This window comes from Meriones unguiculatus, chromosome 16, assembly GCF_030254825.1.
Source record: "Meriones unguiculatus strain TT.TT164.6M chromosome 16, Bangor_MerUng_6.1, whole genome shotgun sequence".
Taxonomy (NCBI): domain Eukaryota; kingdom Metazoa; phylum Chordata; class Mammalia; order Rodentia; family Muridae; genus Meriones; species Meriones unguiculatus.
The window spans coordinates 36,029,835-36,055,149 of NC_083363.1; the positions used below are offsets into that span (position 1 = coordinate 36,029,835).

The window sequence follows — 25,315 nt, forward strand, 5'->3', positions numbered from 1 at the left end:
GGTGTCCATAAGTTTGTGGGTTTATTTCTGGGTCTTTTGTTCGGTTCCATTGATCCACCACCCATCAGAATGGCCAAGATGAAAAACTCAAGTGACAACACATGCTGGAAAGGCTGTGGAGAAAGGGGAACCTCCTCCACTGCTGGTGGAAGTGTAAACTTGTACAACCACTCTCGAAATCAATCTGGCGCCTTCTCAGACAACCAGGAATAGCCCTTTCTCAAGATCCAGCCATACCACTCCTAGGCATATATCCAAAAGAGGCTCAAGTGCACAATGACATTTGCTCAACCATGTTTGTAACCACTTTATTTGTAATAGCCAGAATCTGGAAACAGCCCAGATGCTCCTCAACTGAAGAATTGATGCAGAAATTGTGGTACATCTACACAATGTAATATATGAAAAATAAAATCATGAAATGAAAAATCAGCAATGAAAAATAAGGAAATCATGAAATTTGCAGGTAAATGGTGGGACCTGGAAAGGATCATCCTGAGTGAGCTGTCCTCTAAAAGGCTCTTCCCTGCAGCCTATCAAAGCAGACGCTGAGACTTATGGCCAGCTGTTGGGCAGTGTGCAAGGAATCTTAAGTAAGAAGTGGGAAATAGTAAGATCTGGAGAGGACAGGAACTCCACAAGAAGAGCTACAGAACCAGAAATTTGAACACAGGGTCTTCTCAGAGACTCATACTCCAACCAAGTACCATGCATGGAGATAACCCAGAACCCCTACACAGATGTAGCCCATGGCAGTTCAGTGTCCAAGTGGGTTACATAGTAATGGGAAGAGAGACTGCCTCTGACATAATCTGATTGGCCTGCTCTTTGATCACCATCCCCTGAGTGGGGAGCAGCCTTACCAGGCCACAGAGGAAGACAATGCAGCCACTCCTGATGAGATCTGATAGACTAAGATCAGAAGGAAGGAGAGGAGGACCTCCCCTATCAGTGGACTTGGGGAGGGCATGAATGAAGAAGGAGGAGGGAGGATGGGACTGAGAGGGGAGGGGCTTATGAGGGGATACAAAGTGACTAAAGTATAATTAATAAAAAAAAAATGGGGCACAGAGCTAAACCAAGAATTCTCAACAGAGGATTATCGAATGACTGAGAAACACTTAGTACAATGCTCAACATTCTTAGTCATCAGGAAAATAAAAATAAAAATGACTATGAGATTCCATCTCATACCCATCAGAATGACTAAGATCAAAAACTCAAATGACGACACATGCTGGAGAGGATGTGGACTTTACATTCCCTCCATTGCTGGTGGGAATGTAAACTTGAATAACCACTTAGGAAATCAATCTGGCACTTTGTCAGACAATTAGGAATAGTGCTTCCTCAAGATCCAGCTATATCACTTCTTGGCATATATCTGAAAGATGCTCAACCATACAACAAGGACATTTGTTCAACCATGTTATTAGCAGCTTTATTTGTAATAGCCAGAATCTGGAAACAACTTAGATGTCCATCCACCAAAGAATGGCTACAGAAATTGTGGTAATTTACACAATGGAATATACCCAGCTGTTAAAAACAAGGAAGTCATCAAATTTGCCAGCAAATGGTGGGAATTATAAAAGATCATCCTGAGTGAGGTATCTCAGAAGCAGAAAGACACACATGGTATATACTCACTTATAAGTGGATATTAGACATATTATATAGGAAAAACATACTAAAATCTATAGTCCTAAAGAAACTAAACAACAAGGAGGATCTTAGGGAAGATGCTTAATTCTCATTCAGAAGAGAACACAGGATAAACACTGGAAGCGGTAGAAGAGAGGAAAGAGGACTGGAGCCTACCACAGATGTCCTCTAAAAGACTCCAACCATCGAGGCATCAAAGTAGATGCAGAGAATAAGCCAAACTTTGGACAGAGCTCAGGGAGTCTTATGGAAGAAGAGCCTGGAGCAGTAGACTAGGAAAGAGGGATAGGAGAGGGCAAGGGAGGAAGGGAGGGATCTGGTGGAGATGAGGGAGGAGGCTACAATTGGGATACAAAGTGAACAAATCATAAATAATAATAATAAATATAATGTTGGCAAATTTTTGGATTTCAAGGAATCTAAGCTCTGTGGATTTACTGCAACACCACTGAGGACTTTCAGGCAACTTTCCCACATGGGTTAAGCATTGCTTTGCATTTTTGCAGTGAACTTCTCTATTTATATTTTAAATGAAATAGTGACTAATAAAATCTAAAATTTTTAGCTATAAGAACTGTATTGTACAGAGCAGTAAGTTCATATATTAATCTTGTTACCAGGAGTTGTTACACACACACACACACACAAACACACACACACACACACACAGAGAGAGAGAGAGAGAGGAAGAAAGAGAGGAGAGAGATTTTTGAGAAATAGAGGAGAGAGAGATTTTCAAGAGAGGACTTTGTAAGTTGTTCCAGAAAACTGTGAAGATTCTTTGAGAGTTCACATATGCTTGGGAAATGCTAGTTTGTTAAGACCTGGGTGTACTGTGGCATCTCAAAAGCATGTCAATGAGGGTATTTTTTGTTTTGTTTTTCACATTTTTTTTTGTTCAAATACACTGCTGACAACCTATTTTTACTATAAAGAGAAAAGCAGGGTTATTTTGGCAGTCTGGTGTCTGTGCCCACATCCAGGCTATCTTCCTTGTAGAAAGTAATATATTTGTGGTTGAAATTGCAAGTCTTCCAAAATCAATTTTTTTGTGTGTTTTGGATTTGATGTATTTTTTTTGCATTTTTATTAATTATTATTATTATATTCTGGGCACTTGGCCAAAATCAATTTTTTAAGAAATTAAAACGAATGGGCATACATCCAACAATGCAGCTAGCTTGCCACTTTATATTCTGTCTTGCTCCTAAAATGGGTCTTTACCCATGCAAAATTTTGCAATATTGTCCGATGTTAATTAGAAACCTCCCAGGAAACAGGTTGGGCAATAATTCTAACTATTGTGGGCACTGATTCTAAATATTCCACTCTAAATTATCCACTAACTATACTGGTTAACATACCATGGCTCTATCAGCTTTCAAGTGGGGGAAGGTTGCACCTTCATGGTTGGAAGCTTCATTTTTTATTGTTGCAACAAATACTATCACTTATCTTTCTAAGAGTGACAATCTCATTTAATTCCTTTCTTAGAAGGAATCTGCCAAGAGTCCAGGTTTAAATAATTAAAGTCTGTCTGTCAGTCATTCCATTTTTCAGATAAAAACTATTCTGCATGGCACGGGTGGTTAGTTGATCCTCCATCTCCATTCACAAGGTTTCCCATGGTCCAGCGATAATCACAAGTATCTTTTCCTGTTTCTTTCTTTGTCGCATAGGATCTGAAGTCCACCTGCACCCAAAAGGCTGAGACTTCTTGAAACAACTCATTTTGAGCGCTGCATCACAGGTACTCATAGCAAATATGGCACTCTTTTGTTTTAGAATTACCCTTAGCGGTCAACATCCCGTGGTGACTAATGTTATGGGCACCACTAGCCACATGATTGCTTATAAGCCAGCATTTTTTTCTTTTTATAAGCCAGCAGTTTTATCCTGCACTGCTTTTGTTTTTACCAATGCAAATGCCAAAACTGAAAAGGAAAAGATTTGGGGATATAAGTAAAAACCAATTTTACCTTGTAGAGCCCTGAAAGAGTTCTAGAAACCATAAATGAATCACAGACTTGAAGTGGTGATAAAGGCCAACCCACCCTCATAAAATCAAGAGGGGAGAGGGAGGCATCAAGCAGCTGAGGGTCTACTGGGAACTCAGAATGATTTGGAAACAAGGCCGGGGAACAAGTGTGATACCAACTCCCTAACCACAGTTCTCCTAGCAAGCCATGCTGCCCAAAGCCATACAGCCCACTCCTGTGACACAGTCTCTGTGTCACGGTCTGAAGAACCAGGGTCCTAAGCAATGGATATATTTCAAGCAAACTGGTTGTAATTTCAAATTAATCCAATCACCTTTGTAAACCTCCAGGCATTTAAATGCCTACTTCCCTAGATCAGTAGATCTCAGCCTTTCTAATGCTGAGACTCTTTAATACTGTTCTTGTTGTGGTAACCCCGAACCATAAAATTATTTTCATTGCTACTTCATAACTGTAACTTTGCTACAGTTATGAATCATAATGTAAACGCTTGTGTTTTCTGATGGTCTCAAGTTACCCCTGCGACAGGTTGACAACCACTGAGCTAGATGGACCAATACTTGGTTTCTTACAATGTCACAAGGCAGAAGACAATGAATGTATTAGAAGCAGTTTGGTCTCAAGAGTCACAAGGTCACCTGTGCAGTAGGCAGTGGTGGAGTCTGCTGAACCTGTGAAAGTGCTCAAAGAACAGGGCCAGAGGACAACATGATGAAACTCTCTGTCCCATCTACATTGCCTTGGTAACTCCTACCTGACTGCATCATATTGCAGTAGTAATACTTCAGAAGCTGAGCCATTCATTCATACGTTAGAGGAAAGGGAGAAGATCAGAGAGTAAACACAAGGTTAGTGAAGTCAAGCTTCACTTCTAGAGAAGGTATTTCTGGGTCAGAGTAGAGCTGGGCTAACCTTACAGCCAAGCATATAAAGGAGCAGTCAGCCACGCAACAAGTCCCGACACCAGGTCTGCAGCTAGCTCTGACTCACGTCTTGCATCTTCCCCTCTTCTTCCTCCTGATTTGTGCTGATCAGAAAATAAAAATTAAACAGTCACAGCATGCAGTCTCTAGACACCAACCAATGGCCTGTAGGAATAGGACAAAGCCATGAATTATCTCTATCAATTCCATTGTATCTCCTTCTTCTTGCCCATGCCGCTCAACTTCTCATGCTCTCCAAACCCAGGCTCCTGTGTGAAGTCTCTAAAATGAAACATCCACCCTTATGTTTTCATGCTTCAGACATCATTGTTTGCAGTTCCTAAAAACCCAGACTACAGAATCCATGCTGTGCTGATGGGACTCTAGGTGCCTGTATCCTATCTAAGAAATGGAAATATATATACTACTTGGTGATTCTGATTTTATGACAGTTAAAATACACTAAAGTAAGACTTGGTCTACAATAAACAATCTTAGGTGGAAATACTATTGCAACTGTTAAATGAAGTCTGATTTTTGTAAGCACCCGTCTATCTCTGCTTCCTGGTCAGTCCTGCCTCTTCCTCCTCCTGGTCCCTGTACTCATGGAAGCTTTGCTAACCTCATGCCCTGTGCTGGACCTTTGGCTCAGACCAGCTTCTGCACAGCAGTCTATCCTGACCTCCTTTCTGCCCACTATTAAGAAGCTCTCTGTGTGGGTTAGGGTTCTGCTATCATTTCTGTACTGTCTGTCCACACATCTTTCTGCATCTCTCCCATTTACAGGACACTAGAATTGCATGGTCTGGATTCTCCCCAGGGTGGCATAGAATTTGAACTTTGTGTCTGTCATTACTCTTCTTTGTGCTTAGCACAGGACCTGATAAAGAAGTTATGATCAGCAAATATTTAATGATGGTTGAGTGACTGTATGAACTGCTTTCTCGGTTTTTTAAATATAAGGATTCTGACCTTGCCAAATCCAAGACTTGCTCCAGAAATTACTTTGGATTCTGCCCCCTATATCCTACCTCCCATTTCCCACATACATGACAGTATTCAGCTGTCCATTAACACAGACCCTGGTCTTCCACATCATGACTGTGATGTCTCCTCACAGGAGATTTTTATTTTCTGTGGTGTGCTTCTACAGCCCTGCGAGGAATGACCAGCAAATTGTTGTAATTTGTTGTATGGATGACAAGAGACTATCTCATAACTCCAGGAAAGATGTCATATTTCCAAAACAGCTCAGGTTACGCATTCAAAGTAAAGGCATTTACATTCACTACACGTTTCTAACCACAAACAACTGTTCTATAGGACTTAGTCTAACAGAACAGGGCCTCAGAAAAAGGACTTAGTGGCCATAAAACAGATACTGGAGGGAGCCAAAAGGTAGCCAGTAAACACTTAACTGGGCCTCCCTCTTGAAAAAAAGAAGCAGGTGATGTTAGCTGGAGGGCCTTGCTCACAGAGCTAAGGGTGGGCTATGACATAGGATTGCCCTTGGGAATGCTTTAAAATTTTCACCATGGCAACTTTTGGAAACTCCTTTGATCTTCACTTGGCCAATCGAGAGGGGGCAATTTGAGGTTAGCTGAAGTATGCCCCAACACTCCAAGACTCCAAGGTACATAAAGAAATCTACTGCCTGAGATAAGTTTTTTTCCCCCTCTGAAAATCACTAACAACCATGTGGGTTTGCAATGGCAACTTCCAGTAAGCAGGAAGCAGAGAGGCCAGCCGGTGGCATGTATAGCACTGGTCCTACAACAGCAGCCAACAAAACTGAATAGATTTCTTTACACAGACTAAGCAATACTATGGTTCTAAGACTTAAAAATACTAGGTATAAAAAAAATTAGGTATGAAATTTGAACCTGGAGTCAGGTGCGGTGGTGCATGCCTGTAATCCTTGCACTCAGAGAGGTAGAAGCAGGTGGATCTTTGTTAGTTCAAGGCCAGCCTGGTCTACAAAGCAGGTCCAGGACAACCAAGGCTACACAGAGAAACCCCATCTCAACAAAACAAAACAAAACACTCAAATACAACAAAATATGAACCTAGATAAATTAAGACAGAACAAACCAACCAAAGTAACAAATAAAATACCAAATCCTCAAGCCTGTTCTTCATTTGTGACTTTACAATTCTAATCATGAAACCAGGCAGTTGAAATTAAATTTGGATACTAGAAACTAACACATATGTAACAGTGACCTTTCATTTTTTCCCCAGAAACATGGCTCTCAATGACTTTCACATCCTCTTCCAACCTTTTGAACAGAGGTTAAAAAGCTCTAGTCATGACCATTTATGAAGGAATAAGGGACAAGAAAAAAAAATTCTCTTTGGTATGCAAGAGCCATTCAAATATTCTACATTTATGACAGAGAGGTGTTTAAAACTAAACAAAACCAGAAGTAAGTTACTGCCTGCTTCAAAGGGTAATACTTAAGCTCCCCTTCTGCATTTTAATATTGGTCCTCAGAAACGAGAAAAGGCTGTTGTGTTCTTTCACCCTGGGGATCTCTAAACCACTGTTCTTTCTTAATAAACTGCAAACTGCTCTGGGTTTTGCTACAACTCATGTGACACGTGGATAGTATTATTATGAGCCTGACAAAATGGTAGCATGGAGACACAGGGCCTCACACTACAAGCCCAGATTTGTTGCCCTGGAATTTTAACTTGAAAAAAGAAAATTTCCATTAATTCCCCAGAAACAGCTGAACTGAGGCCTGGGTTTTTGAGCGTGCCTTTCCAAGTTGTCTGCCAGACACCATCACTCTTTGGACCTGCTTAGAAGAATACAAGAAACAGTGGATTACTTCTCTGTAATGAAGGAGCAATGCCCCCTGAACATCACTTCCAGACTACTGACATGGGACCTATCACCACCTGCAGAGAGACTATAGCAACTGCTCTTTTGCATCTGGACTAGAAGCTGTGGTTATGTCTGGGGCAGATTTGTAGTCTGTGCTCAGTAAAGAACCTGTTGGGGGATAAATTTATGCTTGCAAAATGAACGAGTAATCATAAGAGCCAAACTGTTTGCTTATGGGCAGAGCAATGGAATTAACCTGATCAGAGGGGTCCTAGAAAAATGGATATAAACTTTCCAGGCAGAGAAGAGATGGGGTAAGGGAAGGGACAGTAGATATCTTCTCTGGCAAAGAAGAGTTGAATGCTGTCCACCAAAAACTGAGAATTCTGTTGGTGAGCTCTTGCCAGCCCATCTATAGCATATGTATAGACTCTGCGGTGGCAAATATGCTTCAGCCCGACTCCGTGCCCTTTAGCAAAGAGATTCTAGACCTGATATCCTCCTTGAAGGTGGCAGAGAGCTCTGGCAATTGGTACTGTGTGTCAACTTCGCTATGCTCTGAGGCTTGGTTGTCACTCGAAGGTTTCTGTTTTGAATATTTTTCTTTTTGAAAGCAGATTACTCTCCACATTGTAATGGACCTCATCCAATCAGTTGAAGGCTCTAAGCATATACACAGAGGTATCCCAAGGAGCTCTGCCTCAAAAATGCAGCATAGACAGGCTGGAGAGAACAACAGAGGACCAAAGCTTAGTTTCCAGAACCCACATAGCTGCTGACGACCTAAACTAAATCCAGGTCATGAGGACCTGGTCTCCTTTCCTGGCCCCACTGTCGCCAGGCATATACACGGCACACTTACATATATGTATGTAAGACATATATACATACATAAGGTATATACATACTAAAACAATAAACTTTCAGAGGATTTAAAAAAAAATGTGTCATTAAAAATGTCTGATGTTCCCAACCTGTTAGAGCGTCCTACAGATTTCAGACTTGCAAGCTCAACCAGGTGTGTTAAAGTTCTCCCTCCCTCTCTGTACGCTACTGACCCACAGAGACATTAAGAAACCCATGTTCTCCAAATACATGAGGTTTTGGGGACATCATGGCAGGGTGTATAGCAATCTCAGTCATGTTGCTCGCTATCCCGGAAAAGGTGCCCATTGTGCACACAGGCTGTGACCCAAACAAAGGTTGAGCTGAGAAAACAGCCCAGGACTAGAGCTATTGTTTGCCTGGGAACTGTTTTCAGTAACAGCTGAGCTCTCCTCAGGGTCCCTAGACATTGGTTTAGTCCTTGGGAGATTCAAAACCATCCCGATTGTTCTGTCTATGGGTGGCACTCCTGAAAGCAACCTCCAGCATGCTCCTCCTCCCCCACATTTCCTGCAGATGCCCCTGCCTTCTGTTGTTGTCTGCTCACTTACGCAGACCATGGTTCCTATGAGGGATGAAGCGTGTCCAACATCTGGAGCAATGACCCAGCCTGGAACTAAAGGCACATAGAAATAACTCAGAAAGGGATGCCAGCCCCACTGAACCCACCGATTTCCTCCCCTAAGGAGGAGTTCAGGATGGCACCGGCAGATGTGACTACTGCGCAGGTGCGCAGGCCACGTGGGTGCAGCTGGCTCAGAGGCACCCCGGGTACCAGAGGCCGCCAGCCCAGCGCCGAGAACGGTGCTTCCTTGCCGTCCAGCGTGCGCACACGGACGCGTCTTCGCAGCTCACACAGCAGCTCTGGTCCAGAGCGCCGAACCTCGCGCTGTCTGCGGAAGCGTACACCGTGTTTGTTGAAGGACATGTAGTAGCGCATGGCCTTCTGCAGGCGCGGGTTCAGCATCTTAGAGGACACGGCGCCCTTCCAGAGCCGGTATAGGAAAGCCCTGGACATGGAGGCAGGCAGCATGTCGCTGTCATAGGCCTCCTCAAGCATTCTGCTTCGCCTTGCGTGGCGTGGCTTCTCCCGCTTGTGCTGGGCGGTTGCTGCCCGCAGCGATGTCTCCCCAGGAGACAGCCCCAGTGTGCCCTGTGTGTGTTGGTGCCACCCTGGTTGACCTGCAACAAAAAAGTAGCCATCTTCCTCGGGGTTGAAAGCACTTTGCGATTTCCTTCCGACCTGGGATGAAAAAAACTCTTCTCCGTTGTCAAAGCCATCTTGGGCTTGGTCCCATTTCTGTGGATCCCCAGGCCCGCTGTGGAAGGAGCTGGCAGGGTGGCCGCCCAGGAGCAGGTTTCTCTCTAAAGTTCTGGGCAAGGAGGGCTCCTGCAAAGCACCCATGATGGCCCGCTGCTTACCCTGCACAGGCAGGAGCGCACGGCTCTCCAGGAAGGAAAAGGAGCTGGGTAGAGGCGCAGCAGGGTTGCTGTTGGTGAAGTAGATGAAAATCGCCAAAAAGAGGAGTCCCCAAACAAAAATTCCAAAGAGCATTCGTTGTCGCCATTGTTTCAAGTGCGGTTTCATTGCAGACCCCTGGGGACAGCACTGCACCTTGGGTTCTAAAGCACTGCGAGGTGGGCAGAACCTGAAAAAGACAGGAGCCCCAGTTAGCATGGAGAATCTGCGCAGATACTGCCGGGGATGCATTTAATGATAAGTCGACTGAAATGGTTATCGGAAAAACAGAAAAGTCAGCACCAGTGAATTCTCTTCTCCCCTACCTTCACTCTTGACTTCTGAAACACAAAAGGGTCACATCATCTCTGCAGAGTCTTGAGAGAGAAAAATCTTTCCCGAGGGACTGTGGACATGTCTGCCATCCTAGGCCGAGGCACTCTGATAGGGATCTACCATTGTACCTTACCTCTGCATCTAGCAGAATTCTAGTTAGGTGAAGCAAAGTTGTAGAATAAAGCACAATTTGCCTGCTCTTATTTGCTAGCAGTCCATCAAATTCTCAGCTTATATATTTTATAGGCATCAATGGCAGGCATTTCTTTTTTTGTATTTTTAATTTATTATTTATTATTATTATTATTATTATTTTTTTACAATTTGTTCATTGTACATCCTGATAGTAGCTCCCTCGCTCAACTCCTCCCAGTCCTACCTTCCCTCCCTTTTCCTTCCTATTTACTTCCCCTAGTCCACTGAAAGGTTTCTCCTCCTTGGCCATCTGCCCATAGCTTTTCAAATCTCATCACGACTGCCTGGATTCTCTTCCTCTGTGGCCTGGCAAGGCCATACCACAAGGAGCAAGTGATCAAAGAGCAGGCAACCGAGTTCATGACCGAGAGAGCCCCTGTTCCCCTTACTCAGAAACCCACATGGACACTGAGCTACCTATTGGCTGCATCTGAGCAGGGGGCCTAGGTCCTCTCCATGCATCAGTCCTTGCAGGATCACCTGGGCTCAGATTTTATTTTATTTTATTTTATTTTATTTTATTTTAGCTTTGTTGGTTTCCTTGTGGGGCTCCTGTCCCCTTCATGTCCTACTATCCCGCTTCTTCCATAAGACTTCCTGTGCTCTGCCCAAAATTTGTTTGTGAGTCTCAGCATCTGCTTCGATCCCCTATTGGTTGTAGCCTTTCAGAGGACCCTCTATAGCAGGCTCCCATCCTGTTCCCTCTCTTCCACCACTTCTGGTATCTATCCTGTTTGAATGGTAGGCATTTCTAAATTCTTCATTATCTACCTGGAACATAGCAGAAGTCTACCACTGCTAGTACTGAATCAAGCAATGCTGGGTGACTGTGGCTACAGATAAACACTGCAGGGTACCAGCTGACTTCAATGCCCTCAAGGATTGCCCTGCCCATCTGCAATCAAGACTGAACCGCCAGGGCCTCAGCATAAACCTAGAAGAAATACCAGCAGTTATCTCCCTGTGTTCCAGGCCCTGTGCACCTGTCCTAGGTATTTTTAGCTCTAAATAAGACAGAAAGCACTGTTATATCAATTTTCAAATGAAGAAACTGGTCCAGAGAGGTAAACCAACATGCTTAAAAGCCAGTATAGCAAGCCTGTCATGTACAAACCCATCTTGATTCTAGGGCTCACCAAGCTTTGAAACCATCTGCTCATGCCAAGAAAAGTTACATGTTTTAAGATTTAGTTTGTTGTTTGTTGTGTGTCTGTGCTAAAGGATCATTTGCACTCAAATTGCCACTCCCTGCTATACGTTTATGTTTCCTTCTATACCAGAATGCCATGACCGTACCAATTCCTGTCAGACTTCTAAGTGCTCACTCTTCATGTGTCTACACATCTTACAGTTTCCTACAGTGCAGTCCGGGGCGATGAGTTGAGTCATTTTCTACGTTACTTGACTAACCTGTCCATTAAGGACACAGCCCGTAACTGCTACCAGTTATAATGTCCAACAACAAGTCCTAGGAGCCTTTTCTAGTATTTTGAGACTCCAATGGAAATCAGAACCTTATCCTTAGTAACGATTATTCTATTTCAAGTAAACGATGGACATTGAAATGTCATCACTTGCTACCTCGACTCGATGCTGACTGTACAATTAGGGTCCACATCCACAAGAATTCCCTCACTTTGGGTGCCAGCTTCAAGTGGGGTCACTGTGTCATGCCTTTGCTGGTTCAGCTATCAAGCAGAAAGTTCCTACCATATCCCTTACGTTTGATAATTTGCTAGAATGAATAACAAAACCAAGTGAAATGGTATAGTGAATTATTTTAATTTCATATACACATTACCCACAAGGTGATAAAATATCACCTCTGGTACAGGAAAACCTCACTTGTCAGCACCATGGAGCCTCATGTCAGTGCTTTGTTTCACTGATATTGTGTTACACAGGTATGACTGAATGAATTAATTACCAGCCTCAAGAGTAAACTCAGTCCACAGCTCTCCTTTCCTTGTTGGAGGCTAATACCATGTTCCAACCAGAAATTTCACATTGTTAGCCTTTCTGAAGTCCCCAACCTAAATCTTTGTGGTAGCCTGTGATAATGAGCATAGTGCTAACATGGGAATTTGAGTATTTGACAGGATGCCTTCAGCGTTCACCTCACCCCATTGCTGGAGGGGCAAATTTGAAAGCCTGCCTTTCCTGCTTCTGACTGGGAATGGTTTCACTGTTCTCAGCAGCACTTTGGTTGGGTACCAGAAGAAAGATAATAACATCATTTTAGCATTAGCCTGTGAGAACACTTTTTATAACCTGCAGATGAAGGGTGCGTTGTGTAAATAGACAGGGGTATAAAATTAAAATGAAACCAAACCAAACCAAACCAGCTTTGAGATATTGGGAACTAACCAGACACCTCTGGCCACCAGGGTCATGCCTCCCATGCTACATGAATTCACATTGTCTTGTAGTTTAGTGGCTGCAGGAACCCAAAGAGAGAAAACTATGGTGGTGAACCTGCTGAATCAATCATTACACAGAATGATCCTAAGATCAGAGCTTGGCTTCATTACATAAAAATGCCTCTTCCCTTGAAAACAAGATAGGAAGAAAGCCTTTTCTGTCAAGGGAAATAACAGATGGCATGGTAGGGAGGTAAAATAATGAGATGACTGGGGACACTTGGAAGAAAAGGTCCTACCAGGTACCCAAGGTCCTATGTCCGTTTGTTCTTTCCTGCTTGATTTACTAGGCAGTAGAAAACTGACGAGTTCCCATGATCCTCAGAGCTCTGCAAAAGGAATGAGAAACCCAAGGCAAAGAAGAGCAGTTCTCCATCAGGTAAGATGCACATAACTCCTGGCACCCAGTGATTATGCAAAGGAGGAGGTTTGTGGCCTCCACTCGTGATCAGGTTTCAACTTTTAATAACCCAAAAGTCTTCGCTGCAACTTCGGTGACTGCAAACCTTCTGTTGCTAAATAAGAGACTATTCTCCCAAATGATTAATCTCAAAGCAGTGGCGTATCGTCTACTAGCAAAATACACAGAATTCCTTGTTTGTTCCTAGTCTACATCAGACACATTTTACAACAGATTTAGGTCACAAAGGAGAGGGACATCAAAGTTAAGCACACATCTCTCTTCCATGTGGAAGGAAAGCTTTTGTTATGCAAAAGAAAGCTTCTTTTCCCTATTAGAGTACATCTGGAATATCATAATGACATCACTTAAACAGAGTCATCTGTTACCCTCACTGCTGTGTGTCATCATTAGCTCGTGTGATATAAACGGCAGCAAGGGTGATGAGAGGCCCGTCAAGCAAATCATCTGTCCCCAGATGCCAGTGGAAAGAAAGTGCCTAATCAGACCTTCATGTGTATATTATCAATGAGGGTTAAATGACTGGACTGTCAAGTTCCTGCCACTTTCTCCCTGGGAACAGCTGCAGCAAGATTATCAGCATACCAGATGAGTGTGGCTTTCTCTCCCTGCCATAGCCACTCAAGTATTACCTAACAGCAGGAAGGTTTGGATTCCCAGTTGACTTTCTCTTCTATTGGCACAACCTCTGTCCTTTCTTCCACTTTGGCTTCTTGTCTAGGTAAACCTCCAGTAAAATTCTGTTTTTGCATGGAGAAACTATCCATAACCCCCAGAAATTACTCTGATTGCTTTATTAATCTAGAAATCTTGGTGGGTTTCCTTAGCTAAGATATGGGTCCACTCAACCCCCCAAAAGAGCTCAGCTCTCTTAGGGATAATCTTAACTATACCGAGGAATGTTTTAAAATTCTCCTTCAAAGTGTTATAGAAGAAATCACAGTTTCTCACAGGTACAACGTATCACATGTTGTTAGATGAAATTATGAAATGTAAACACTTTTGCAAACAGTATGCTGTGGCATGATGTTAATACAGTAAGCATCCATTTTGTTCAAGGCCAAAGAGTTTAATTATAAGTCTTGCTTCTTTAATGGTGTCATGCCTCAGCCCTGAGGTTGACAAGTTTTATTACCAGACTTTTTGTTTTTGTTGTGATTCAGGTTTGCTGTTGATGGTGGTGGTGGTTAACAAGCTTTTAATGTCTGCTGTAACCACAATAGCCAAATTTTCTGAGCCTCAGAAATACTCATATTTTTATGTGTACCAGTGTTATGTGGACCAATTTCAAATGTAAGTATTTATCTTAACATTGAAATAATAAATATTTAACTTGTGAGCTATGGAGAGATACCCTTATCTTAATAGTCTTCATGATCTTTTTCCTTAAAATTAGCTCTTGTTACACCTGAGAAGGCACTCTGAACATAGGAGATAGATACAATGCTCCAGCTAGAATTCTTCTCTGGCCTTACAGCCCCTTTACAAATGGCCCTTGTCCGTTTTTCACTTTTGTAAATTTAAGAAAATCACTAGGTTGTTAAGTATAGAATCCTAAGAGTCCTAGCCTATTTTTAAGCCATATTCAGAATTACAGAAGGGAAAGGTCAGCTAGGTCATGGGAGTTTTGTGGTGATGGGGCACTGGCCCCTTTCTAAGGAACACATCAGATCTTTGTCTTTGGAAGGGAAGTTCCCCGTGATAGAGAGGCCTGTTCTCTGTGACAGGGTGGGGGTAAGGGTGAGTCCAGATGGAGGTGGAAATACAGGGTTCCTATGTCAGGAAGGGATGAGAAGCTCAAAGAACCTCATTTGGCAAAGATGTAAGTTTTCATAGCGAGTGCCAGGGAAATGGTTAGTGGTCAGCTCCTGGGACAAGCTACAGTGGAGATGACTGCGAGCTTCCTATAGGTGGCAGCAATATCAAGGAAAATGTGATGGCCTATGAGACATTCTTTTTTTTTTCTTTCATTTTTTTATTTTTTAATATTAGTTACAGTTTAACTTTGTATCCCTGCTATATCCCGCTCCCTCTTTCCCTTCCCACCTCACCCTCCCTCCCTCCCTTCCTCATCTCCTCCCTGCCCCTTTCCAAGTCCACTGTTAGGGGAGGACTTCCTCCCCTTTCATCTGACCCTAACTTATCAGGTATCTTCAGGAATGGCTGCAAAGTCCTCCTCTGTGGCCTAGCAGGGCTGCTCCTCGCTCAGGGGTGGGGGGAAGTCAAAGAGCCCGTCATTGAGTTCATGGCAGAAACAGTTCCTGTTCCCCTTATTAGGGTACCCACTTGGATACTGAGCTACCAAGGGCTACATCTGAGCAGAGGTTCTGGGTTATATCCATACATGGTCCTTGTTTGGAGAAACAGTCTCATAAAAGATCCCTGTGCCCAGATATATTTGGTCCTTGTGGAGCTCCTGTCTTTTCCATGTCATATTAACCTCTCCCCCTTTTTGTTATGATTCCCTGCCCTCTGCTAAAGGTTTGGTTATGAGTCTTAATATCTGCTTTGATACACCACTAGGTAGAGACGTTCAGAGGCCCTCTGTGGTAGGCTCCTGTCCTGTTATTTGTTTGCTCCTATATTCAATGTCCATCCCACTTGTCTTTCTAAGTGAGGATCATCGTACCCTGGGTCCTCTTTCTTGTTTATCTTCTTTAGGTGTATAGATTTTAGTATGTTTGTCCTATCTTATAGGTCTAAATAAGTGAGTATACACCATGTGTGTCTTTCTGCTTTTGGGATACCTCACTCAGGATGATCTTTTCTAGGTCCCACCATTTGCCTGCAAATTTCATAATTTCCTAGTTTTTAATTGCTGAATAGTATTCCATTGTGTAAAAGTATCACAATTTCTGTATCCATTCCTCAACTGAGGAGCATCTGGATTGTTTCCAAGTTCTGGCTATTACGAATGAAAGTGCTATTAACATGGTTGATCAAATGTCCTTGTTGTGTACTTGAGCATCTTTTGGATATATGCCTAGGAGTGGTATAGCTGGATCCTGAGCAAGCACTATTCCTAATTGTCTGAAAAAGCACCAGATTGATTTCCAAAGTGGTTGTACAAGTTTGCATTCCCACCAGCAATGGAGGAGGGTTTCCCTTTTGCCACAACCTCTCCAGCATGTGTTGTCACTTGAGTTTTTGATTTTATCCATTCTGGTGGGTGTAAAGTGAAATCTCAGGGTCGTTTTGATTTCTATCTCTCTGATGGCTAAGGACGTTGAGCATTTCTTAAAGTGTTTCTCTGCCATTCTGTATTCCTCTACGGAGAATTCTCTATTTAGCTCCATACCCCATTTTTTAATCGGATTGCTTAATTTGCTGCTTTTTAACTTCTTTAGTTTTTTTATATATTCTGGATAAACCACTCTGTCAGATATATGGTTGGTGAAGATCCTTTCCCAGTCTGTAGGCTGACGTTTTGTTTTGATGACGGTGTCCTTTGCTTTACAGAAGCTTTTCAGTTTCATGAGGTCCCATTTATCGATTGTTGCTCTTAGAGCCTGTGCTGTTGGTGTTCTCTTCAGGAAGTTGTCTCCTGTACCAATGAGTTCCAATGTCTTATCCACTTTTTCTTCTCACTGATTTAGAGTATCTGGTTTTATGTTGAGATCTTTTATCCACTTGGACTTTAGTTTTGTACAGGGTGGTAAGTATGGATCTATTTTCACTTTTCTGCAGGTAGACATCCAGTTGGACCAGCACCATTTGTTGAAGATGCTGTCTTTTTTCCACGAAATGGTTTTGGCTTCTTTATCAAAAATCAAGCATCCATAGGTGTGTGGGTTTATTTTTGGGTCTTCTATTCAGTTCCATTGATCCACTATTCTGTTTCTATGCTAATACCATGTAGTTTTTATTACTATTGCTCTGTTGTACAGCTTGAGATCGGGGATGGAGATGCCTCCAGATGATCTGTTGTTGTATAAGATCATTTTGGAAATTCTGGGTTTTTTCCTGTATCTCTAAAATGCATGATTGGAACTAGTAAAATATAGCAAACGGAGGAACTCCTCTGCTTTGTAATTGCCCCCAGAGGCTCCTAGTTGTTTAGGAGGATGGCTCTGTCAGTACATGCTTCTTAGCCAATTAGGAAGGTCTGGACAGCTCCAAGAATATACAAGGTTAGGCTGTTAGATGATTAGGCTTTTTGCATGTCTAGGCTGCTACATGCTTCTATCATATAGGCTGTTCTGAGCCTATAAGGCCATACTGTGAAGCGATTGAGTGGCTAAGTAGTGGTATATAGTAGGTTGGTGAATGGTTGGTCTGTCCTATATAGAAGCTGCTATGCAGTTACAATGCTGAATGTCTAGGCTTTGACATGTGTAGGCTACTGCACGGCACATGAACCCAGATCTACAGCGTCTCATTTAAATTCCCTATGGTCATATGTATACAACAAAATCTTCCTCTCAATATGATATACAACATCCTTTCATCTCATATGAACCTGACCTCTAAGGAGCGCTCCTTTAATATATTATCACAAAACTCCTCCTTTCCAATTTACCTGAAAGCCCTGAACAAAACTGCTATGTGCTATGCAGGTGGCAATTTTAACATTTGAACGAGTTTTTGTTTTTTTGTTCTTGTCTCTGCTACAAACTACTTACAAACTACTGTCTCTAACTTCTGACCATCTCTGTAAATGTACCACCCCTATTTTGTCTTTAAACATTCCACCATGCCAAAAATCCAGATTCATTTGCTGCAGTTAACTTTTTCCCAGTGAGACTGCAAAAAACATGCCTTTGCATGGATAAGCTTCGGGGGAGATGGTTTAGTGTTGGGGTCCCGCCCCTGCATGGACTTTACCATGTCACTGTGTGCTGCTGGATAACATTTCCAGACATGTTATACATCTTGAAGCTGGTGATCCCAAGGAATGCCCTGCAGGGAAGCAAGAGAACACAAATCACTGCTTTCCCACACAGTTCCACATCTGCGAGCTCACCTCTCTCTTGTTCTCCCCCCTCTGTCTCTGTCTCTGTCTCTCTCTCTCTGTCTCTTTGTCTCTCTCTGTGTGTGTGTGTGTGTGTGTGTGCTGGAGTGTGTGCAGAAGTGTTCACTAAAGCAAACCTGGAAGTCTTCAGTGGAGAGAAGCCTAGAGTTGGTGACGATCAGGGTGTGTGCAAAGCTTTGGATTTAGTTTGCACCACATGAAAATCAAATGTGATGACTCACACTTGTAATTCCAGCACTTGGGAGAAATTGCCATGAGAATCGTATAAGTTCAAGGTCGTCTTTCCTTGGCTACTTAGTGAAGTCACTCCATCTTGGAGTACATTATATCCTATTTCCAAACAAAAACAAAAACTAACAAAAAAAATCAACAAGAGCAAAGACAACCTAGGGTTGACTAGAACTCTCTCTGTGGTCAGAAGATTGTTACTTTATAACATAACACTCCATTCTTAGTTTCTACACCAGGCCTGAGTCCATGACGATGCATATTCACCATTGCCTTATGAAGTGGATGAATGAAGGGACATGTCCTGCACAGGGTCTGCCTCCTGAGCCCCGGTTTCTATTTTCTTTATGTAGACTTCATATTTGTACAAATGGAAAGAGTGGCACAAGAGTTTGGGTTCTCCTGTTATTGAGTTTGGGTCCCATGTGTTCACTTGAGCATCCCCTCTCCTTGAGTGACCCTAAGATGACACATCCCTGGTTAGACAAACACTAATGCTTGACTATGGCATATAAACACTGACTAAATCCTCCCTAAATAAAATCCTGTCTCTGCTGCTTCAGTCATGAATGTAAGCCTGCCCTAGAAGGGCTGATAAGTATCTCCTAATAGCTTCAACGTGCTAATCAGCTTATTTTAGCTCATTCTGGTATAATTCAATAAATATTTATTAAGCTGAAGGTAAGGGTGAATGCAAGTCACATGGCACTTTGCCCTTGGAGACCTGACTTTGCAGCAAAAGCAGGAACAAGAAGGATTCTACAGAGCCCCAAATCTTTCTAGGTCGGAAAATGAGGCCCCTTGCAAGAACCAAAGAGGGGTTTTAGGCAAAGGCTCCATGTGACATTTGCTTCTCTTTTTCTAAAAGAGGGTTTGTTTGTAAAGATCTAGATGAAAAGTAAAAATGGAAGAAAAACTAAATGTCTTGGTGCAGTCTCCATGAGCAAATATCAAATACGATCTGGGAAGGTGTCAGAGGTTAGAATAGCAAACACACAGAATGGGCATTAATGTAACAATGTAAAACACATCATAGAACTCCATAGACTAAATGCCTCTGAAGGGACCAAAGAAATTTAAATGGGTAAGCGGGAAGGGTAGCATATGCACCATGCAGAAACATTTAAAGATCTGAAGTAGAAAAATACTGCTGTCATTAAATCTGGGTACATGAACTCCATAATTAGTGTCTGTTTCTTCACATATGAAATAGCTCATAATTTTAAATAATAACAACAATCATAAAAGTTGTAAAAATAAGACATCATTAATTGCAATTATAGTCATATATCTATTTCCAAAGCACTTTAGGTAGCAATTCCTGGTAAGAAAGTAATACAAAATGCAAAATATTTATTTTATACTAGGTTCCAGATTTAGTAAAAATTTTAATGAGACAATGTTATCAGTGAAGAGGAGAAAAACTGTATAATATACTGGTTTATGAAAGTAAAGAAAGGACAGGGAGATGACTCAGTGGTTAAAGGTGATTGCCACTGAGACTGCTGATCTGAATTTGAACCCTTGGACTAACAAGGCAGAAAGAGCTAACTGAATCCCCCAAACTGTCCTCTGATGTTCATGTACACAAGAGCCCCAAATTACATGAAAAAATGTAGTAATTTTTTAGGTAAATGAAGAGCACAGGGATTACACTGGAATAAGCATCAGGACCACAGCTTTCAAATCCACATGAACTTCATGAACTTGGGTGAGTTTCTGTGCGTAAGCTCCGTTTTCACATATAAAATGAAGAAAATCCCAGTACCATAAGGTTACAGTTCTTTTCCTTTCCTGTTCTCTTTTTGTATTTTCCAATTATAATTATTTATAATTATGAGGCAATAATGATATTTCAGTCCACTGTGCATACACTCAAAAGATGTTTCACTATACGACAAGGACATTTGCTCAACTATGTTCATAGCAGCTTTATTCATAACAGCCAGAATCTAGAAACAACCTAGATGTCCCTCGGTGGAGGAATGGATACAGAAAGTGTGGTATATTTACACAATGGATTACTACTCAGCAATTAAAAAGAACGAAATCATGAAATTTGCAGGCAAATGGTGGGAACTAGAAAAGATCATCCTGAGTGAGGTAACCCAGAAGCAGAAAGACACACATGGTATAAACTCACTTCTAAGTAGATATTAGCCATATAATATATAGGATAATCATACTACAATCTATAGTCCTAAAGAAGCTAAACAACAAGGAGGACCCTAGGGAAGAGGCTGAAACCTCACTCAGAAGGGCAAACAGGATAGACATCAGAAGTAGGAGAAGACAAGGAACAGGGTAGAAGCCTTCCACAGGGAGCCTCTGAAAGACTCTAACCATTAGGGTATAAAGGGAGATACTGAGATTCATAGCCAAACTTTTGACAGACTGCAGGAAACCTTATGGAAGAAGAGGGAGATAGAAAGACCTGGAGGGTCCAGGAGCTCCACAAGGAGAACAACAGAGCAAACAAACAAACAAACAAACAAACAAACAACAAAAAAACTTGGGCAAAGGGGGTCCTGCAGAGACAAATGCTCCAACCAAGGACTGTTTATGGAGAGGACCTAGAGCCCCTGCTTAGAGGAAGCCCTGCTCAGTTTCCAAATGGGTTCCCTAGTAAGGGGATCAGGGGCTGTCTCTGATATGAACTCAGTGGCTGGCTTGTTGATCACCTCCCCCTGAGGGGTGCATCCTTGTCAGGCTATTGAGGTAAATGATGCAGCCAGCCCTGATGAGACCTGATAGGCTAGAGTCAGATAGAAGGGGAGGAGGTCTTCCCCTATAAGTGGACTAGGGAAGGGGCATGGGGGAGAAGAGGGAGGGTAGGCAGGACTGGGAGGTAAGGAGGGAGGGGGCTACAGCTGTGATACAAAGTGAATAAATTTTAATAAATAAATGTGAAAAAAGACTTTAACAGGATAAACAAGACTGTAAACTCTTATCAGGCCAAAGTTAGAAAGAAAGAAAGAAAGAAAGAAAGAAAGAAAGAAAGAAAGAAAGAAAGAAAAGAAGGAAGGAAGGAAGGAAGGAAGGAAGGAAGGAAGGAAGAAGGGAGAGAAAACTGCAAGTAATTAGCGTTTCAAAGGACCGCACTACCACAGCTAAGAATGAAATCAATACTACATACTTTAAAAATATTTATGAGGGGTGATGGAGAGATGGCTCAGTAGTTAAGAGCATTGGTGGCTTATTAAGAGGTACAGGTTCAATTCCCATCATTCCCATTACGCATTATGGTTCACAGTCATCTGTAACTCCAGTTCCAGGGAATCTAATGCCTTCTTCTGGCCTTCATAGACACCACCAACAGATGTGGTACAGCCATGCACACAGGCACAGTACCCATATACATAAGCATAAAGAAAACATGCAAACAAACAAACCTTACTGTAAATATTATATTGCCAGTGGAAAGAAAGTGCTCCCTAACTGGACCCTCATGTGTATATTATCAATGAGGGTTAAATGACTGGACTGTCAAGTTCCTGCCACTTTCCCCCTGGGAACAGCTGCAGCAAGATTATCAGCATACCAGATGAGTGTGGCTTTCTCTCCCTGTCATAGCCACTCAAGTATTATCTAGCAGCAGGAAGGTTTGGATTCCCAGTTGACTTTCTCTTCTATTGGCACAACCTCTGTCCTTTCTTCCACTTTGGTTTCTTGTCTAGGTAAACCTCCAGTAAAATTCTGTTTTTGCATGGAGAAACTATCCATAACCCCCAGAAATTACTCTGATTGCTTTATTAATCTAGAAATCTTGGTGGGTTTCCTTAGCTAAGATATGGGTCCACTCAACCCCCCAAAAGAGCTCAGCTGTCTTAGGGATAATTATATTAAAGAAAATATACACAAATATTTTGAAATGAAATATAAAATCCAGTTGAGTATTTGGTATGTGAAATGGGCCTTTGAAGACATTTCACAGTTCAGTTTTAACTTCTGAACACTGAAGCTGTTCTCTGTCCCCACAGAAACTTTGAGTAGCCCTGGCTTGAAGGGCCACAGGATGAGAGTCAACTCTACTGTGATGGAGAAGCCCCTTGTGTTGGGTGTTTCCTTTCTAGCACTCTGGTCAAGTTTGTACCAGGTGTTTTTGTGCATGTATCCAAGTGTAAAGATGATCTCAGATTTCCATCACACACTCACTTACTGATTTTATCATTCTTTCTTTTTCAGACATCTGAGCACCTACTGCACAATGTTGAACAGATAAAGTACTTCTGGCCTTCAATAGCTAGAAGTTTTGCATTTATAAAGAAAATCAACTGCAGATCGAAAATAATTTGGGAAGATAATTGTGTCTGTACTGAGCACATACAAGCCATTTTTCCCTTGTCATTATTCCCTCATCAATAAGGTACAGCAAGTGCCCACCTGGGACCTATACTGTATTTGGTATTGTAAATCATCTAGAGATCGTTAAAGTATGTAAGAAGGTGTATTCTGTGTAGATGCTGCACTATTTTATATAAGGTGGTTGAACATCCACAGATATTGGCAATCATGGAGGTCTACTTGGTAACTCTTCCTAATGGAACAGACAGTGATGTGGGAAAAACAGATCTTAATTATTTAAGTGTGGTACTATGTAGTCTTCACTGCTTTTTTTTTTTTTTTTTCTTACCAGGTTTCCTTTTACTCTGAGACCTTCCTCCATTCACAGGGAAGACTTTCCATCCACAATAGATAATATCATAAAGGAATCTGAGTATAATCCTGCTAACCCATGGTCAAGTTTAAAAGACACATTTCCTGGGATGAGGCTGGAACAAAAATTGCTGAGCCAGTTGCTTTTTACTGTACAAGACATCAAACTGATCCCTTGCTGCTGGAAGGGTAGAGTAGGGGCTGGAATAGAAAAGTCAGATGCAGACATTTCTATGGAGCATACCATGCTTGAGGAACTTCCACACAACAGCACTATTGTGCTGGTTTGGCCCCTTCCTCAAACCCCTTACCCTATCCCACTTCTTGAACGTGCTCTCTCTACTCATTCACACAGCCATTTGGTGTTTGCACAGGCCCTTTTCTCTGCCTCAGTCCTTCCTTCTCTAGACCAGCCTGACTGCCTCTTGGTTTTGTTGAAGTGGAAGTGCTTCCCCAATTTTATGTCCTGTCTGCCCAGGTAAGGTGGCTTTATTTTGATTTTTGGCATTGACCATGTACGTAAATGTTTGTTGCCTGCCTTACTTTGCTAGTAGGTTGCAGACATACTTGTGTACCACATATCCTATGACAGTTTGCCCAAGAAGAAAGGTGGAAAGGAAAGAAATGGCTTTAGGTTAGACTTGGGGACCTAATTCTAAGTGAGCTTCCAGGGAAGGTCTTATGGAGGTTGAAATATTTAACCTGGGAAGGACTGGATTGTGAGAAGTTAGATTCCTGAATGCATTTCAAGTGGGGGAATGTCAGCAGTGAAATACTGAGGCAGCTAAGAGCCTGGCCCTGGAATTTGGGAAAGTTCCAGCTTATTTAACATTCTCTGTAGAAGAATCCAGCCACCTTTTATGAAACCCACAAAACCAAAATGAACTGCATCTGCTGGCATCTATGAAACACACTATCAGGGACCCCTCTGGATATCAGTAAAGACCCTTTCCCATAAATGATTTTGCTAAAATTCCTTTGAAACAGTACAACTATGACTTTCAAAACTCTACCTTGTGATATACAGAACCAGAAAGAAGAGAAATAGAAAAATAATAAAACAGCCACAACTTTGACCAGATTAGGCTGGGGGAGCTCTAATCTGCTGTTGATAATTAGCGATAGAATTGAAAGAGGAGCAGAAAGTAGAGGACACAGTCACAGCTAAATAACCAAACTCTGCACTGAAAACTCCCCAGGATGACACAAATATAACACAGCAAAGGAGAAGAAATTTAGCACAATTTATGAAAACCACAGAATCAAAGACTCTCCAACCAAACAATGGTGTCAACAGGCATCAAGTTTTCACTGCAGTCTACCATTTCCCTTTGTTTTAAAGCTCTCTGGCCTCTGCACAAAAACTGCCCACCTGCCCTGTGAGGAAAAAGTTCATTCACAAATATGTGGAAATGTTAATTTACACACATAGAGAATTTGGTTAATAAGTTTCAAAATGTTCCAACAGTTGAAACTTTGAGAGGCATCCCTGTACCACACATAGAAATTTCTGTTCTTGATTTCTGTGAGTGGCTGTGGTAAAAATAAAAGCACACTAAAACTCTGGCAGAAATTGCCTTTATTCTATTTATAAGGTGCACACAAACCACAAAACAATTCCATGTTTAGACATGGGTTCCTTCCTAATGCACTTCATTATATACATTTTTAAAATGCAAATTCAAGAGCTGGGCATAGCGATACACGGTGGGAATTAAATAGATGACATAGACTTGTCTTACACAGTCATAGAGTTAATGAAGATAACCAGCAACAGCATCTCATGACATTTGAGTCACTTGAAAAGCATTCTATCAATAAGTCAAACAGCTGATGTTTATTGCATCATACTCTAAGTAAGTATATAAATGACATACAATTATTGTATCTGGATCTAATATCCATGTTGAGTACAGTTCAGTTTTTTGCAACAGAAATTATTTATTCACTCAGCAATTAAATGTCCCTTACAATCCACTTATATTCAGATATAAATTTACTATATTATTCCATATGTGACATACAGCTTAAACTGCTGAAGCCACTGTCATGCACCCATAAAGCAGCCCCAATTTTTACATGTTCCATTCAATAAAATTTGCTCATTTTATTTTTGCTTTTGACAATATTTAATTAACCGCTTTTTTCACTCCTTTACAAATGTTGCTGCAGCTATTTTACACCAACTTTAACTACATTAAAAATACACGCTCCCTAGATTGCTTTTTGAAAAAGGAAAATGTTTATGATGTCTTTCAAAGAAACACTGACTTCATCAGTCAAATTTCACTTAAAATGACAGATGAGTTGGATAAAAATCAGTTT

The 25,315-nt window shown here is 41.8% G+C and overlaps 1 protein-coding gene across 4 annotated transcripts in view; it reads right to left on the reverse strand.

Moving 5' to 3' along the window:
* Positions 1–25,315, reverse strand: part of St6gal2 (ST6 beta-galactoside alpha-2,6-sialyltransferase 2) — an 85,717-nt gene that overhangs the window by 32,524 nt on the left and 27,878 nt on the right. For all 4 annotated transcript variants that reach the window (XM_021656997.2, XM_021656999.2, XM_021656998.2 and 1 more), the window contains exon 2: positions 8,973–9,952. In XM_021656997.2, coding sequence (XP_021512672.1) covers positions 8,973–9,891 — 919 coding nt within the window. In that variant the 5' untranslated portion in view covers positions 9,892–9,952. The remainder of the gene's footprint in view (positions 1–8,972; positions 9,953–25,315) is intronic.